Here is a 14,045-nt window from a genome sequence, read left to right on the forward strand (position 1 = left end):
CGCCCAGTGATTCCGGGTAGGCTCTGGACCCCCCGCGACCCTGAACTGGACAAACACTTACAGATAATGAATGAATGAATACTTTAAGCATCGTGTACATGCCATTACATGATTAAGAGGGACATGGATGGGAGTGGCATGTTATAAAATGTCCAGGATGTTTAGTTGTAGGCTTTGTTTTAATTTACCATTTCAACAGATAAATTAGCAAAGACATTAACGGAGGCCTTGTAGCAAGTAAACGTTAAAAACATGTTTTTAATCACAGCAGTTACACACTAGAGTACTGTTAAACATATTACACTATTGACGAGGTTACTGACATTTTAGACCATGTTTATAGATGATGGAGCGCTTATAACGTTATTGTCGTCATTTCCTCACAGATCCTGAATCCTCAGAGGAAGTTTCTGAGGCAAGAGATGGTGATGGAGGCAGTAAGGGACACACACACAAATTTAATATACATAAAAATAATTGTGTATGGTTGTGGAGTAGTATATTATATGTACATGTTGAATATGGTCTGTTTATCTCTCTCTTTTTCTGTAGAAGTCAGTGGGGGGAAAGAAAGATCGTTCACTGTTTTTATTCAGTGATCTGTTGATCTGTACGACTCTGAAGAGGAAATCCGGATCGTTACGGAGGAGTTCCATGAGTCTGTGAGTCACTCAAATGTTTCTCTTCTACAGTAACACTACTTCTACTACTGCGTTGATCAGGGGTTTTCAGTGTGGTGCTGCACCCTAGTGGACAAATGACAAAAGTGCTTATTTTTTTGTTGTTTTAAATTATAAAACCACTTTTACCATGTGTTATTACAAGATTATTATTGGTGTGTGTTCAACAGGTACACTGCTGCTAGTGTCATTGACACCTCAAGTAAATACAAGTTTCTATGGAAGTTGCCCTTGGAGGACATAGAGTTAGTGAAAGGTGAGTCCACTGACTCAGAAGAGATGAGCAGGGGGGCTTCTGGGAATTGTAGTTTTTTTTCTCCCTTTTCTCTAATTGCTTTTCCCTCTGCAGGCTCTAGTCAGGCCGCTAACAGAGACGCCATCCAGAAAACTATCAGCCGATTGGACGAGGACCTGAGTACGCTTGGACAAATCAGCAAACTGTCAGAAACACTCAGCTTCCCACATCAGGTAAGAAACACCCTGTAACACACTGAAAAATAGCGGAAACAAAGACATGTTTAACATTGGGTCACATCACCTTTTCTTAACAACACTTTGTAATTGTTTAAGAATAGAAGATACAAATTATTGCTGTTTTGCAGGTGAAATTCTTGCTGTAGATAAGACTTGAGCTTTTCAACACTCCGTGGCCACCATTGTCTGACTCTCCTCTTCATTTTCAATGTTTTTAGTCCTGCAAAAATAACAAGGAGTCCTGGCAAAGGAATTTGTCTTTATGGCAGCATATGTCTCTCCAAAATACCAATACAGTGGAACCTCTACTAACAAACTTTCCAAGATATGAAACGGGCATTTGAATATTTTTTGCCTCCACCAACGAACCATGACTCTAGAAACGAACCCGAGCCGGTGGCTGGAAATGGCCACTGACCCCAATAGGCGAGTCTCCCAGCGCCCAGACTTGAGTGAGCTTTTAAGATTAGCACATTGTAGCTTTAGCAATTTAGCATTAGCGTAAATAGCAGACATCGAAATTCATGGTAAGTTAAGCCATGTCTACACTTCGTCTCCCCACATTCACCGCCTACTCTCGTTAATTCCATTATTTCTTTTTTATTACTGTTACCACTGTATTTCTCTTTTATTTTTAGTAACGCTACATGTATTTTTTACTAATTTGAGAGTGTTGTAAACATATATCAGTGCAAAAAGGGTGACTTTCGGGGTGGGGGCTGGAACGAATTAATTGCTTTTCCATTATTTTAAATGGGGAAAATTGACTCGAGAAACGAACTTTTCCACTTACGAACCGGGTCACGGAACGGATCAAGTTCGTAGGTAGAGGTTCCACTGTATAAACATCATTATCAATTGTACCATCACAGAAATACAGGTCACACCTGATAGGGGCACTGATACACCCCTGTGTAATCCAGTTCACAAAGAATCCAACTTCCTTTTTACTCAAAAACAAACTGAAATGACATTCTGGCACAGAACATAATTCCGCTGTCTTTTATATATATCTCAGATGACATTTCTTGATGCAGTGGTGGAACGTGATATGTGACAGTGTTTCTGGACTGAGAGTTCTCTAGATATAATAAATCTAAATATGAAGTACAGTAAATGGTGGAAGACCTATATTCTCTTCAGTCTTTCTCACACACACACACACACACACACACAATACCTCAGTGTTGATGGTTTTGTGTTAATATATATATATATATATATATATATTCACATAGCTATATCTAAACCTAGATAAAATCTAGGTGTCTGCTCACTGTTGAAGTACTTTTTCTTCATCAGCCCTGTAAAGATGTAGTAATATATCTCCTTCTGTCCCCCTCAGAGTCTGGATGACGTGATCAAGGACTTGATGGCATCAGTGCACAGGGAGTTGTCTGACAAACAGTCTCTGGCTTTCAGCATGACCTTCCTGCCCACTAAACTGGAGCTGACCACAGCTTCAGCCGAGAGTACCTTCGTGTTTGAGTTCAGCAGTCCAGACGCTCGCAGCAATTTTGAACAGGCCTTCGAGGAAGCCAAGAAGAAACTGGGTACTCACTCGACTCACTCTGATTTTTGTCCTGGCCAAGAGGCAGCAGAAACAACAGGGTTACACACCTAAAAAAATAATACAATAAATAAATCACTAACCGTAAAGGGGGAGGGGCTGCCGGAAAGAACTGAGTCACTACCCAAAATGGGGAGGGGCTACTTTAAGCAACATATCACTACCCACGATACAGACGGTATTACTGGAATGAACCAGGTTGGGACCCAGATTGTCAAAGGGGCTAGTAGAGTGAATCGCACTTCTAAACAAAGAGGAGGAGGGGCTTCAGGGAGCTTATGTGCTTTGTAGCTGTAAGGGAAAGTAGTGTGGTAATTAAGATGAGTGTCAATAGCTTTCTTAAAACATTATATGTGCATAACACGTTTGTCTTTTTTGCATGGCCTCTTTTAGCAATGAATAAGGACCAGTGGGACCCCGAGTTCCTGAAGGCCATCCCCATCATGAAGACGCGCAGTGGAATGCAGTTCTCGTGTGCCTCGCCGAGCCACAGCTGCCCTGAGAACACGTATGAGGTTTGGGTGTGTAACAGTGACGGCTACGTGGGCCAGGTGTGCTTACTGAACATCCGGGATGAGCCCACAGTAGAGGCCTGCATTGCTGTCTGCTCCGCTCGCATCATCTGCATCGCAGCTGTCCCAGGGCTCAAGAACAGGTGAGACTACAAGTCCCAGCATGCACCACAACGTCTGTGTTCAAACAGAGTCCTTATAGGGCATTTTGTCCACTCAGAAACCATCTTGGAATGTCTCTAAGCGATTATTTCCACTCAGAGTCCAGGCTTATACGTCCCTTAGGAGGACTTAGTCCCACAGAGGACTTATTTGAAATCGGACAAAAATGTATTAAATAGTTTGCCCTTGTTTGGATCTAATAACTCACAAACAAGCCGCAGTAGGACGTTTCTGTCACATCTTCAAGTGATATTACTGCCTTTTGGATGCAGAAATCAGATTATTTTCCATTATCTGATTTCCAGGTGTGTGTAAACGCGTTGAATTGGGCAGCTATCGCATGTAAACACACTCACCAATAAGCTGTAACCTCCTCTTTTGTCTAGCGGTTGTTATCTTTGGTGTAATTACTTCAAACCAACTGAATGGGTATTTTTACAAATCTATTTAATCTATTTTAATCATTTTTTTGGTGGTATTTTGTCATTTTAGCCCCAGGGAGCGTGTGGAGTCCAGACATTCCGGACCAGCTGCCCCTTCAGATCTGCCTCCGGCCCCATCCTCTCAGCCCCAGCAGCCTCAGCTACACATCTCCATCTCTGGCTCTTCCCTGGAGCTGAGCGACACCCCCCAGGCCCCCCACCCTGAGCTGGTGCCCTTCGACAGCGACGACACGGACGACGAGGACTCACCCAGTCCTTCATCAACTCTGCAAAGTCAGGCTTCACACTCCACCATCTCGTCCAGCTACGGCAGTGAGTAACACTCAGTACACTCAACATACTCATATTCACATTCCCTCTTCTCCTCCAGCTACAGTAGATAGTACTATTCTCCCATTGAGCGCTCACATTTAATCTGAGACTGGAATTTTGTGTTCCTTTCATATCCAAAAAAAACGATATGGGATCCATAACGTGGCTATAATAACTGAAATGATTATACAAGGTGGGCTATTTATACTGGAAGCTTGTGCTAGCATTTCTCCTGCGGTGTTGCTATCAGTGTGTGAAGAGTGAGAGAAGAGGGTTGCATTGACAATCCAACACAATGGGCAGCTCTTTGAACACATTTTATAAGTGGTCAGAAACTTGTAAATAAATCATGAAAGAATAAAGTTACCTTAAAACCAAGCACACCATTGTTTTTCTTGTGAAATTCCCAATAAGTTTGATGTGTCACATGACCCTCTTCCCGTTGAAAAAACAAAAGTTGGATCCAAAATGGCCGACTTCAAAATGGCCGCCATGGTCAACACCCGTCTTGAAAAGTTTTCCTCCTCCAATATACTAATGTGCCACAAACAGGAAGTTAATATCACCAACCATTCCCATTTTATTAAGGTGTATCCATATAAATGGCCCACCCTGTACATTTGTTGGTGTTAAAATCATGTGCGTTTTCAAGTATCAGAACGTGTCATAACCACAACCGTAACTATGGAGTGTACTCAGTTTATAGTAATGAATGTATTCCGGTTTCCTGCAGATGACGAGGCAGTGGGCTGTAAGGACATGGCCACAGAGACCACGAGCTCAGAGGAGGAGCAGGAGTTTCCTGTGTCCAGTACTTTCGGTGCTCAGAGGCTGAGCGTTGAGAGTCCGATGGATGGCAGAGCGATGCGTCGCTCCAGCAGAGGCTCGTTCACCCGTGCCAGCCTCGAGGATCTGCTCAGCATTGACCCTGAGGCCTACCACAGCTCTGTGTGGCTTGGCACGGAGGACGGCTGGTCAGTCAACTGTTTTTATCAGTGATAGAACAGGGGAGACTGATAGAGTAGGAGTGTGAGTCTCAGACCTCACAATGATTCACTTCAGTGATTCAGTAGTGTTTTTTTTCTACCACAGTACAGTTCAGGGGGGCTTTGGGCTGATTATATGTTCATCAGCTTCACAATATTCAAGTTCTATATCATTTTGTCCAATTCCTGCACTTTGTTAAGGCGATAGTTGTCTGTTCTCACCTCAAACAGCCTTGAACGTACTTCTTCTCTGTCTTCACTAGTTCCTCTACCCCACCACACACAAACACAGTCATTATTTCTTATCTGGGCCTGTTCTGTGTGACTCACCTGGTCTTACTCTGTCCCTTTTACTTTCGCTACTCGACTCTTTGTTAGGAACCTCTGGCTCTTATGAGCAGAACTAAACTGCTGTAGGTGTGTGTGTGTGTGTGTGTGTGTGTGTGTGTGTGTAAACAATAATGATTTTGGACTGAAATTTAGATTTGTGACATCACAAAATAATTTAAATATAATTATTAATAATTATTATTAAAAACATGTTGTTCTTGTAGGGGCGGCACGGTGGCGCAGCAGGTTGTTTCGCAGTCACACAGCTCCAGGGGCCTGGAGGTTGTGGGTTTGATTCCCGCTCCGGGTGACTGTCTGTGAGGAGTGTGGTGTGTTCTCCCTGTGTCTGTGTGGGTTTCCTCCGGGTGACTGTCTGTGAGGAGTGTGGTGTGTTCTCCCTGTGTCTGTGTGGGTTTCCTCCGGGTGCTCCGGTTTCCTCCCACAGTCCAAAAACACACGTTGCAGGTGGATTGGCGACTCAAAAGTGTCCGTAGGTGTGAGTGAATGTGTGTGTGTCTGTGTTGCCCTGTGAAGGACTGGCGCCCCCTCCAGGGTGTATTCCCGCCTTGCGCCCAATGATTCCAGGTAGGCTCTGGACCCACCGGGACACTGAACTGGATAAGCGTTACAGATAACAAATGAATGAATGAATGTTGTTCTTGTAGCTTATTGTCCCTCTATGGGCCAATATATGGACTGTGTTTCCGTTGAATCTAACCTTGTCTCATTTTAATGATGTAAATATAAGGTTTTTCAGTATTATGAGCCCATAACGTCTGCATTCCTGATCCCACATGCTTTTTATAACTCTGTCTAAAGACGTTGGCATCATTTTCCCTCATGTACATGTTATTCCTTTTATTACAGAAACCACAGAGTGGTTCTAATGCTTATCCTTTGGTGTCATTTGTAATTTTCCCACTGTTTTTGTTCCCAGTATCCATGTTTACCAGTCTTCAGACAACATCAGGAACAGGAAGAACAGCATGAAGATGCAGCACGCGGCATCCATCCTCTGCATCCTGTAAGAAACCGGATCTGAATCCATTTAATGACTGTTTGCTAACCCTCCCTTTCCAAACCCAGAGTGACCTGCTCACTTTGTTTTGTCTGTTTTATTGAAGGTATCTGGACAACAAAGTGTTTGTGTCTCTGGCCAATGGTGAAGTGATTGTTTATCAGAGAGAAGCAGGTAAATAAATACATTCCGGATCATTAGTATCATCAGTAATGGACAGTTCTAATCAATCAGGCCCAAATGCATTTCAAATATTATGAGTACAATGGATTGTATAAGAAATGGAAAATAATGGGGGGGAAGGGAGTAATGACTAAATGACTTCACGTCTCTCCGTAACCCCCTCAGGTAGTTTCTGGGATCCTCAGAGTTCTCAGACGTTGTGTTTGGGGTCTCCCAGTGGACCGGTCACTAAAATGGTTCCCGTGGCTGGTAAATTGTGGTGTGGTTGTCAGAATCGGGTCCTCATCATTAACACCAGCACTTTAACACAGGAGGTGAGTGAGAGGAGCATCTGCTCTACAGCGCCACTTGGTGGACAGTGGAAATATTACAATGGTTAATGTCCTATGATTTTATATTCTATAAACGATTACCGGATGCATATATTTCATTGTGTGTGTGCAGCACTCATTCCAGGTGGGTCAGGACAGTGGGAGGTGTGTGACCAGTATGGTGAGTTATGGTCAGGGTGTGTGGGTGGCTCTTCAGGGCAGTGCTCAGGTGCGTCTTTATCACTCTTCCACCTTCGAGAGCATCACTGAAGTGGACGTGGCCCCAGCTGTGCACAAGATGCTCGCAGGTACGAATTCAGCTCAGTTCCAGTTAATTACCACAGATATTTTGAGGTCAAGTACTGATTTAGGAAGATAAGTGGATAACAAACACCACTCCAACTTACCGCAAAGGTCCATTCATCAGAGAACACAGTTCCCAATATAGTGAACATAGGCTCTTTTCCTAAAGTGTATTACATTCAGAATTAACACATGCATCATATAAGCATTATATTAATATGTAAACAATGCATTGATTTTTTTCCCCTGATGACTGCAGACTAATTCTGTCTCTCTCTCAGGTTCTGATGCCATAATCCGTCAGCACAAAGCAGCATGTTTGCGGATCACAGCTCTTCTGGCTTGTAGGGATGTGTTGTGGATTGGGACGAGTGCTGGGGTTGTTTTGACTCTATCCATCCCCCCAGTGTGCTCCAGTGTGGGAGTGGGGTCAGTGCGGACCACCCTTCTGCCCACCGGCTCCGCACACGGACACACCGGACACGTCCGCTTCCTCACCTGCATAGAGCTGCCCGAGGGCTTCGATGTCAACTTCCCCACAGTCACTGAAACTGGTCAGTCCCTGGGCAGTGTCCCAATCCTCTACACAGTGTTTTCTCTCATCTAGCATGCTGTATTCAACTCATTAACTTTTGTTCGTGTGTTTGCGTATTAGATATTTACATCATCGCTAAAGCTAACAACTGACAAAGACAACATGCGGTGTCTCGGTTCTTTTTGGCAGTGTGTGAACATCCCTCGGTCGCTAATCTTCCTTTCTCTGTCGCAGCTAACTTGGCTCAGTCCAGTTTGGAGGTCAGCAGCAGTAACGCTGGTCTTCAGCGCAGAGACTCCTCCCACCGGCGAGCATCCACACTGCTCCAGGCCAAGTCCAGCCTCCTGGTGATCAGCGGCGGAGATGGGTACGAGGATTTCAGACTGACCAGCAGCAGCGAGACGGTGGGCCGAGACGACAGCACCAACCACCTGCTGCTGTGGCGCGTCTGAAATGCAGCTGAAGTTTGGGCACCCCTGATCAAAGGGTGTGTTTTTGTTGATTTTCTGAATGAGTGAACACAGCTGCTACAGGAAATAGACCTAAATACTGCAGTTTTCTGTTTCTCTTTAACATACTGGGGGGGGAATTAATGTAGAATACAGTATGTGCCATAACATTTATCTAAGACCAGTATGATGATGGATGGACTTGATGGTTGATCCCAAAAGAAATAGCAGTATATAAACAACAAATGATCCATAGTTGTGCATCAGAATGTGTAGAACGTCTCCCTAGGAGCTGTGTTCACTTGTTTTCAGTGAAATAATCAACAAATCATCTTATTAAACAGGGGCTGCTTGAACTTTCACGCACAAAGTTAGGCTCCACCCACGTCTGGACTATTTGTGAGAGGCTCCGCCCCTAAGGCTGCTGAAGCCCTGAACCCTGCTAGCTACGTGCATGCGCGTCAAACGAACTGAAAACTGAACCAACAAAAAATAGTTTTTATTGTTTTTCCGTTTCGTTGTGTTAGCGGTCGTTCTCTTTTTCTCCTGTCACTTTGTCCAATGGTGTAAGAAGTGAACTATGCTCTGCTTGTGGTGTGTTTTTTCTTGTGGGCTCCTTTTACGTGTAGCGAGAAACTCGACCGAGAAAAAGCTGTGGAGTGATGATTATTGGCAGGAGAGATATATGAAGGGATGAAATAAGAATGGCTAATAGAGGCAAGATGGAGGGAACAGGGAAAGTGGAAGTGTGCTAATGGTGATTAGCAGAATTAGCTTGTTTTGAAGTAGGAAGGTTAAAAAATGAAAAGGCAGAGCAAAGAAAGGTTAGAAGAAGTGGACAGAAGGATGGAGTAAGAGAAGGAAGGAGAGAATTAAAGAGAGAAGGAGCCTAGAGGCCGATGTGGAGATTTTTGAGAGTGGAAAATTAGCGCTAAGCGGATGGGCTTTTGTATGCTAACGCTGAATGAAGGAGATGGGGAAAAAAAGAAGGGGTTTTATCATCCTCTGTCCTTCTCTGCTTCTTTTAAAGAAAAGTGGACACTCATTTATTCGGTGTGGTCAACTACTGCTCTTTCACATTGTGACTGCGTTCATGAATGAAGAGGCTTTTTTGTTTTTAGAGCTGAGAGTGATATGAGAGTTAGCCTATAACCAAATGTGCAATATAAGGATAGGGTACATACTTAAGACTATACTATTATAAATATATTCTATACACGCACACACACACATGCACATACAAATCCATCTTACCCCATCTGTGAGAGTACAGAGTTAGCATTCTAACTGTAATAGACCATACATAATCACTGATTTTTTTTTCTTTTTCTATTAAAGAACAGAGTCCAGTGGGTGATATCTAGAGAAAAGCCAGAGCTTTGGATACAGCTGTCAAGGGGTTAAAAACAAACTATGTACAGTATTTATGTTTTTTGATTTTAGTTACGCATTTTAGAGCACTTAATTTATATTAAAAAATAAAACTTTCGGTTTTTCCATTTCTTATTGGAAAAAGCCCTCATCTGAGTGAATCAGTGTAAACTCCTACATTTAAAGGAAAACAAAACAACATCTCACACCATTACAGACGGTAACACTTGTGTATTTTTGAGTTTAAACCATGCCTTTAACGTCCAGAGGTGATTACAATTGGGTTAAACAGTTTACGAATTTTTTTTTTATTTATGCAGTGGTCACTAATCCCCTTCTGAATATGTACGCTGTCCTCACGCTTGTAGGCATCCCTTATAATTATATCTGAATGTGTAAAATTAAGTCGTTCTCTATGAAAAGACCACTGGAGTCATGCATAATCAAAATCAAGCGACATTCTGGACAAAAACGTAGGAAATGTACTTGTTTTGGAACCGTTTTCTTTACCGAAGGCCACTACAGCAGCACGTTCATTTCTTTCAAAGAAAACTTCAGCTCTGTCCTAGGATTCCATTTCTGGGCATGACCCAAACCTCAGTGGTCTATTGGTGGCTGCTGACCCTCAGCTTTCTAAAGTTTGAGGTGTGTTTGAGTTACTACAATTCAAATATATTGGCTGTTAGCTACATTATCTTCATTACCTTCCACTTTAAGAGCTGGTTTTAAAAGTTCAGTGCTAACTAGTCATGCCTGGTTTCTGAGGATTTGTCCTGCCTCCAGAGTGTGTGAACATCCAGATAAAGGCAGGAGCCACTTGGTCTGATTGAACGAAGTGGTGGTTGGCTGTTGGTTTAGCAAATGCTGCTTCTGTGAGAGAGGATGTTCGTGTGTATATAAGCCATGGTGGGCTTTGTTTTCATACGTCAGTGTTTGATCATGCTTGAATGCCATTTGAGTCATTTTCAATGTATGTAGAGTGCTGTGCAAAAGTCAGAGACCACCCTTTATTTATTCTAGCGCTGCGCAATTAGCCGCTAAGCTAAGGAATCCCAGACCTCGCTATGCCCTTCCAGGACCCCGGCGGATTGATGGCCACAAACAGCAGTGGATATGTTCAGATCTGAAGTGAGGATGTGAGTAATGGATGCAGAAGAACCTTAATCAAAAGGCAGCCGATGATCTCAGAGAAATGGACTGGCCGTCCCCATCGCGCTTGAAGTGCAGAAAGCAGAAAACAGACACAATATTAAAGCCCAAGCTGTAATAAAGGCAAAAATGTTGGACACCATAAATATATAAAAACATATGGAGTACGTGAGGCTGTTGTGTGATTCTTGACATCATTTGTGGCCATTTTGACTGGAAATTCATTAAATGAAGTGTGGTCTTTGATGTTTGTAACGGTGCCGTGTGACGGTCAGCATGAGTTTTACACCGTGGCCCCAAAAGTATCTGGACACTGCTTAATTTAACCATTTGTAATCTGTAGTGAACTACTTACGTTTAGTTTGTAAAAAGCTACTGTAAAGCTGTGTTAAAGCCTTGGTCGGACATCTTGTTTTCGTACACATTAGCCATTATACATTCCCATGGCGCTAATGTCCTAATACTTTTTGGGGGACCACCGTAAACGAGCGTTAGTGAACGACAGTCTATGCGCAGCACACTGACAGACGGAGCTGAAGCTTTAGCCTTGTTAGCCTGCAATCTGGACTTCATTAGCAGGTGGCTACTGCACCTGCCTTTAGTTTCCAAGGTCAGCACAAACACATTTGAGGTGGTCACATGTCCAAAAGTATCCGGGCAGCCATTTTAATGAGTGGGTTCAGCTACTTTAAGATGCAGCTATTCCTGATAAATCTGTTCACTTCCGCACAGTTTGTAAACCACAGGACTATAGAATGCAGCAGCTGTCCAATGCCATTAGTCAGCTAGAGGAGTGTAACGCCCCCCTGCATTGGGAATTGCATTCTATTTTGGACCAAATGCCTTTCTGAATGATCCCAACTATACCCCCCATTTACAAGTACACGATCTCCCTAATGCTTTTGTGAATGAATGCAATGAATTCCGCACAACAATGTTCTAAGATCTCTTCTCAGAATAGTAGACGCTATTAATATCACTGATTTCTGAAGAAACATAGATTATGCATTAATATACCCCACGACTGACAGATTTGAACATCCACGGCTTTTTAATGGATGTTAGTGCAAGGTTTTATGGGTTTAGTACTGTATCTCCAGATGGGAAAAAAAACACTGTAGGAGTAAAGGTGTTGAAATAGGGTCAGACTTCAACTTTACAGACAGAGCTTATGTTTAGAAAAGTGAATATTTTTCATATGATGGCATAAATATTAAGGAAATGCATTAACAGACAGAAAAATAGACTTTTTATATCATCATACATCAGATCAGTTCTGCTACCACTGACTCGAGTGTCTCTGTAAGTAGCCTTCCAGCCTTTTTTTTTTTTCTTTGTGAAAGAAGTCATCATTGTTTATTGTAAATATTGGTATATATTGCCTTTTTCTGTACATAGTGCTCCACTGTCCACAATTGTTGATATGAATCTGATGGCATATTTTTATATACTTGTTTAAGTTTTTGCCTATGGTTTTTGTTTGCCTTGGGCATGTCCTCTGTGCAGCCACATTTAAATTATAACTCTGTAGTATTTTAGATGAAGAGTATTGCCTCTGCAGATCATGTTACAGTCCTCAAGGTTTCTTCACAAACTTTTCCTGTTTATGGTTCTGTGGGTTTTCTTTGCAATTAAAAAAAATTCACTGGTTTTCTGGTTGTTGTTTGTTAATTATTTACTCATGAAATACAGACACGGAAAATGATATCCATCCAATCAACAACCCATTATCTGTAACCCTTATCCAGTTCAGGGTCGCGGTGGGTCCAGAGCCTACCTGGAATCATTGGGCGCAAGGCGGGAATACACCCTGGAGGGGGCGCCAGTCCTTCACAGAGCAACACACACACACACACACTCACACCTCCGGTCACTTTTGAGTTGCCAATCCACCGGAAACTGGAGCACCCAGAGGAAACCCACGCAGACACAAGGAGAACACACCACACTCCTCACAGACAGTCACCCTGAGGAAACCCACGCGGACACAGGGAGAACACACCAAACTCCTCACACAAAGTCACCCGGAGGAAACCCACGCGGACACGGAGAACACACCACACTCCTCACAGACAGTCACCCGGAGGAAACCCACGCAGACACAGGGAGAACACACCACACTCCTCACAGACAGTCACCCGGAGCAAGAATCGAACCCACAACCTCCAGGTCCCTGGAGCTGTGTGACTGCGACACTACCTGCTGCACCACCGTGCCCCCCCAGAAAATGACATATTTAGGTTATTACAGAATTATGAGTTTTACCCAAAAACCTCTTATTTGTAGAGGATTTTAAAGCAATTAATGAGCTCATTAACAAACATTTTTAGTTGTAGTGGGAGTGATGGAGCGAGGAGAAAGCTACAACATGCAGGACAGAGGCCCAGCAGGGCCGGGATTGAGAACCACTGGTCCAGTGTGAGGTATCAGACCCCTGTCAGCTGTACGAAGGGCAGCGCTGTGATCCATTTTACTGTTTGAGCTGCACACATTTTTATTCACGAACAACGATTGAGATGTTTCTCATCAAACGTTTTCCTTCCTTTTTAAGCTGCACACATCTATAATGGGTTTTTCAGTCTTGACAGGTCCTTAGTGCTGTAATGTCTTCAGGTACATTATAAAAGTTTATTAGCTTTGATAATATGTCTTTGTATATTCTATTACATCTATAAGCATTATATAATATGAGAAACGTAAAAGACTTTACATTAGAAAGAGAAAATGACACATTTGAGTATAAACGAGTGGTGGTGGGTCCGGATTTAGATTGCACCTCAATCTCATTCTAATGCGTCCTGCTCTCAGTATGACTCCGAGCCATTTTACCATTTGTTTAACTCTCTTTTGCATATCTTTCACCTTTCACAACGCACTCAGTGCACCCCCTCTATTCAGCTGGTCTCGGTGGTCTCCTCTCTGTGGTCTGGAGACAGAAGGAGTTGATTGGAAGGTGTCGATATGCTGTCATTGCTGATTAAAAATAGCTCTATTGATTATGAATCATGGCGGCACGGTGGTGCAGCAGGTTAGTGTCGCAGTCACACAGCTCCAGGGGCCTGGAGGTTGTGGGTTCGATTCCCGCTCCGGGTGACTGTCTGTGAGGAGTGTGGTGTGTTCTCTCTGTGTCTGCGTGGGTTTCCTCCGGGTGACTGTCTGTCAGGAGTGTGGTGGAAAATTATGACAGAAATAAGAAAGCTGAGTCTCGGCATCAAGTAAAACAACAATTTATTTAATGGAGATAATTCCTCTCTCCC

The 14,045-nt window shown here is 43.2% G+C and overlaps 1 protein-coding gene across 2 annotated transcripts in view; it reads left to right on the forward strand.

Moving 5' to 3' along the window:
* LOC136709267 (rho guanine nucleotide exchange factor 17-like) overlaps positions 1–12,431 on the forward strand; it is a 98,178-nt gene extending 85,747 nt beyond the window's left edge. For both annotated transcript variants that reach the window (XM_066684390.1, XM_066684392.1), the window contains 14 exons: positions 387–437; positions 553–662; positions 851–936; positions 1,030–1,148; positions 2,500–2,707; positions 3,118–3,379; positions 3,891–4,153; positions 4,887–5,127; positions 6,407–6,493; positions 6,594–6,661; positions 6,836–6,984; positions 7,115–7,289; positions 7,566–7,838; positions 8,054–12,431. In XM_066684390.1, coding sequence (XP_066540487.1) covers positions 387–437; positions 553–662; positions 851–936; positions 1,030–1,148; positions 2,500–2,707; positions 3,118–3,379; positions 3,891–4,153; positions 4,887–5,127; positions 6,407–6,493; positions 6,594–6,661; positions 6,836–6,984; positions 7,115–7,289; positions 7,566–7,838; positions 8,054–8,271 — 2,310 coding nt within the window. In that variant the 3' untranslated portion in view covers positions 8,272–12,431. The remainder of the gene's footprint in view (positions 1–386; positions 438–552; positions 663–850; positions 937–1,029; positions 1,149–2,499; positions 2,708–3,117; positions 3,380–3,890; positions 4,154–4,886; positions 5,128–6,406; positions 6,494–6,593; positions 6,662–6,835; positions 6,985–7,114; positions 7,290–7,565; positions 7,839–8,053) is intronic.
* The last annotated feature ends 1,614 nt before the right edge of the window (positions 12,432–14,045 follow it).

This window comes from Hoplias malabaricus, chromosome 11, assembly GCF_029633855.1.
Source record: "Hoplias malabaricus isolate fHopMal1 chromosome 11, fHopMal1.hap1, whole genome shotgun sequence".
Lineage (NCBI taxonomy): Eukaryota > Metazoa > Chordata > Actinopteri > Characiformes > Erythrinidae > Hoplias > Hoplias malabaricus.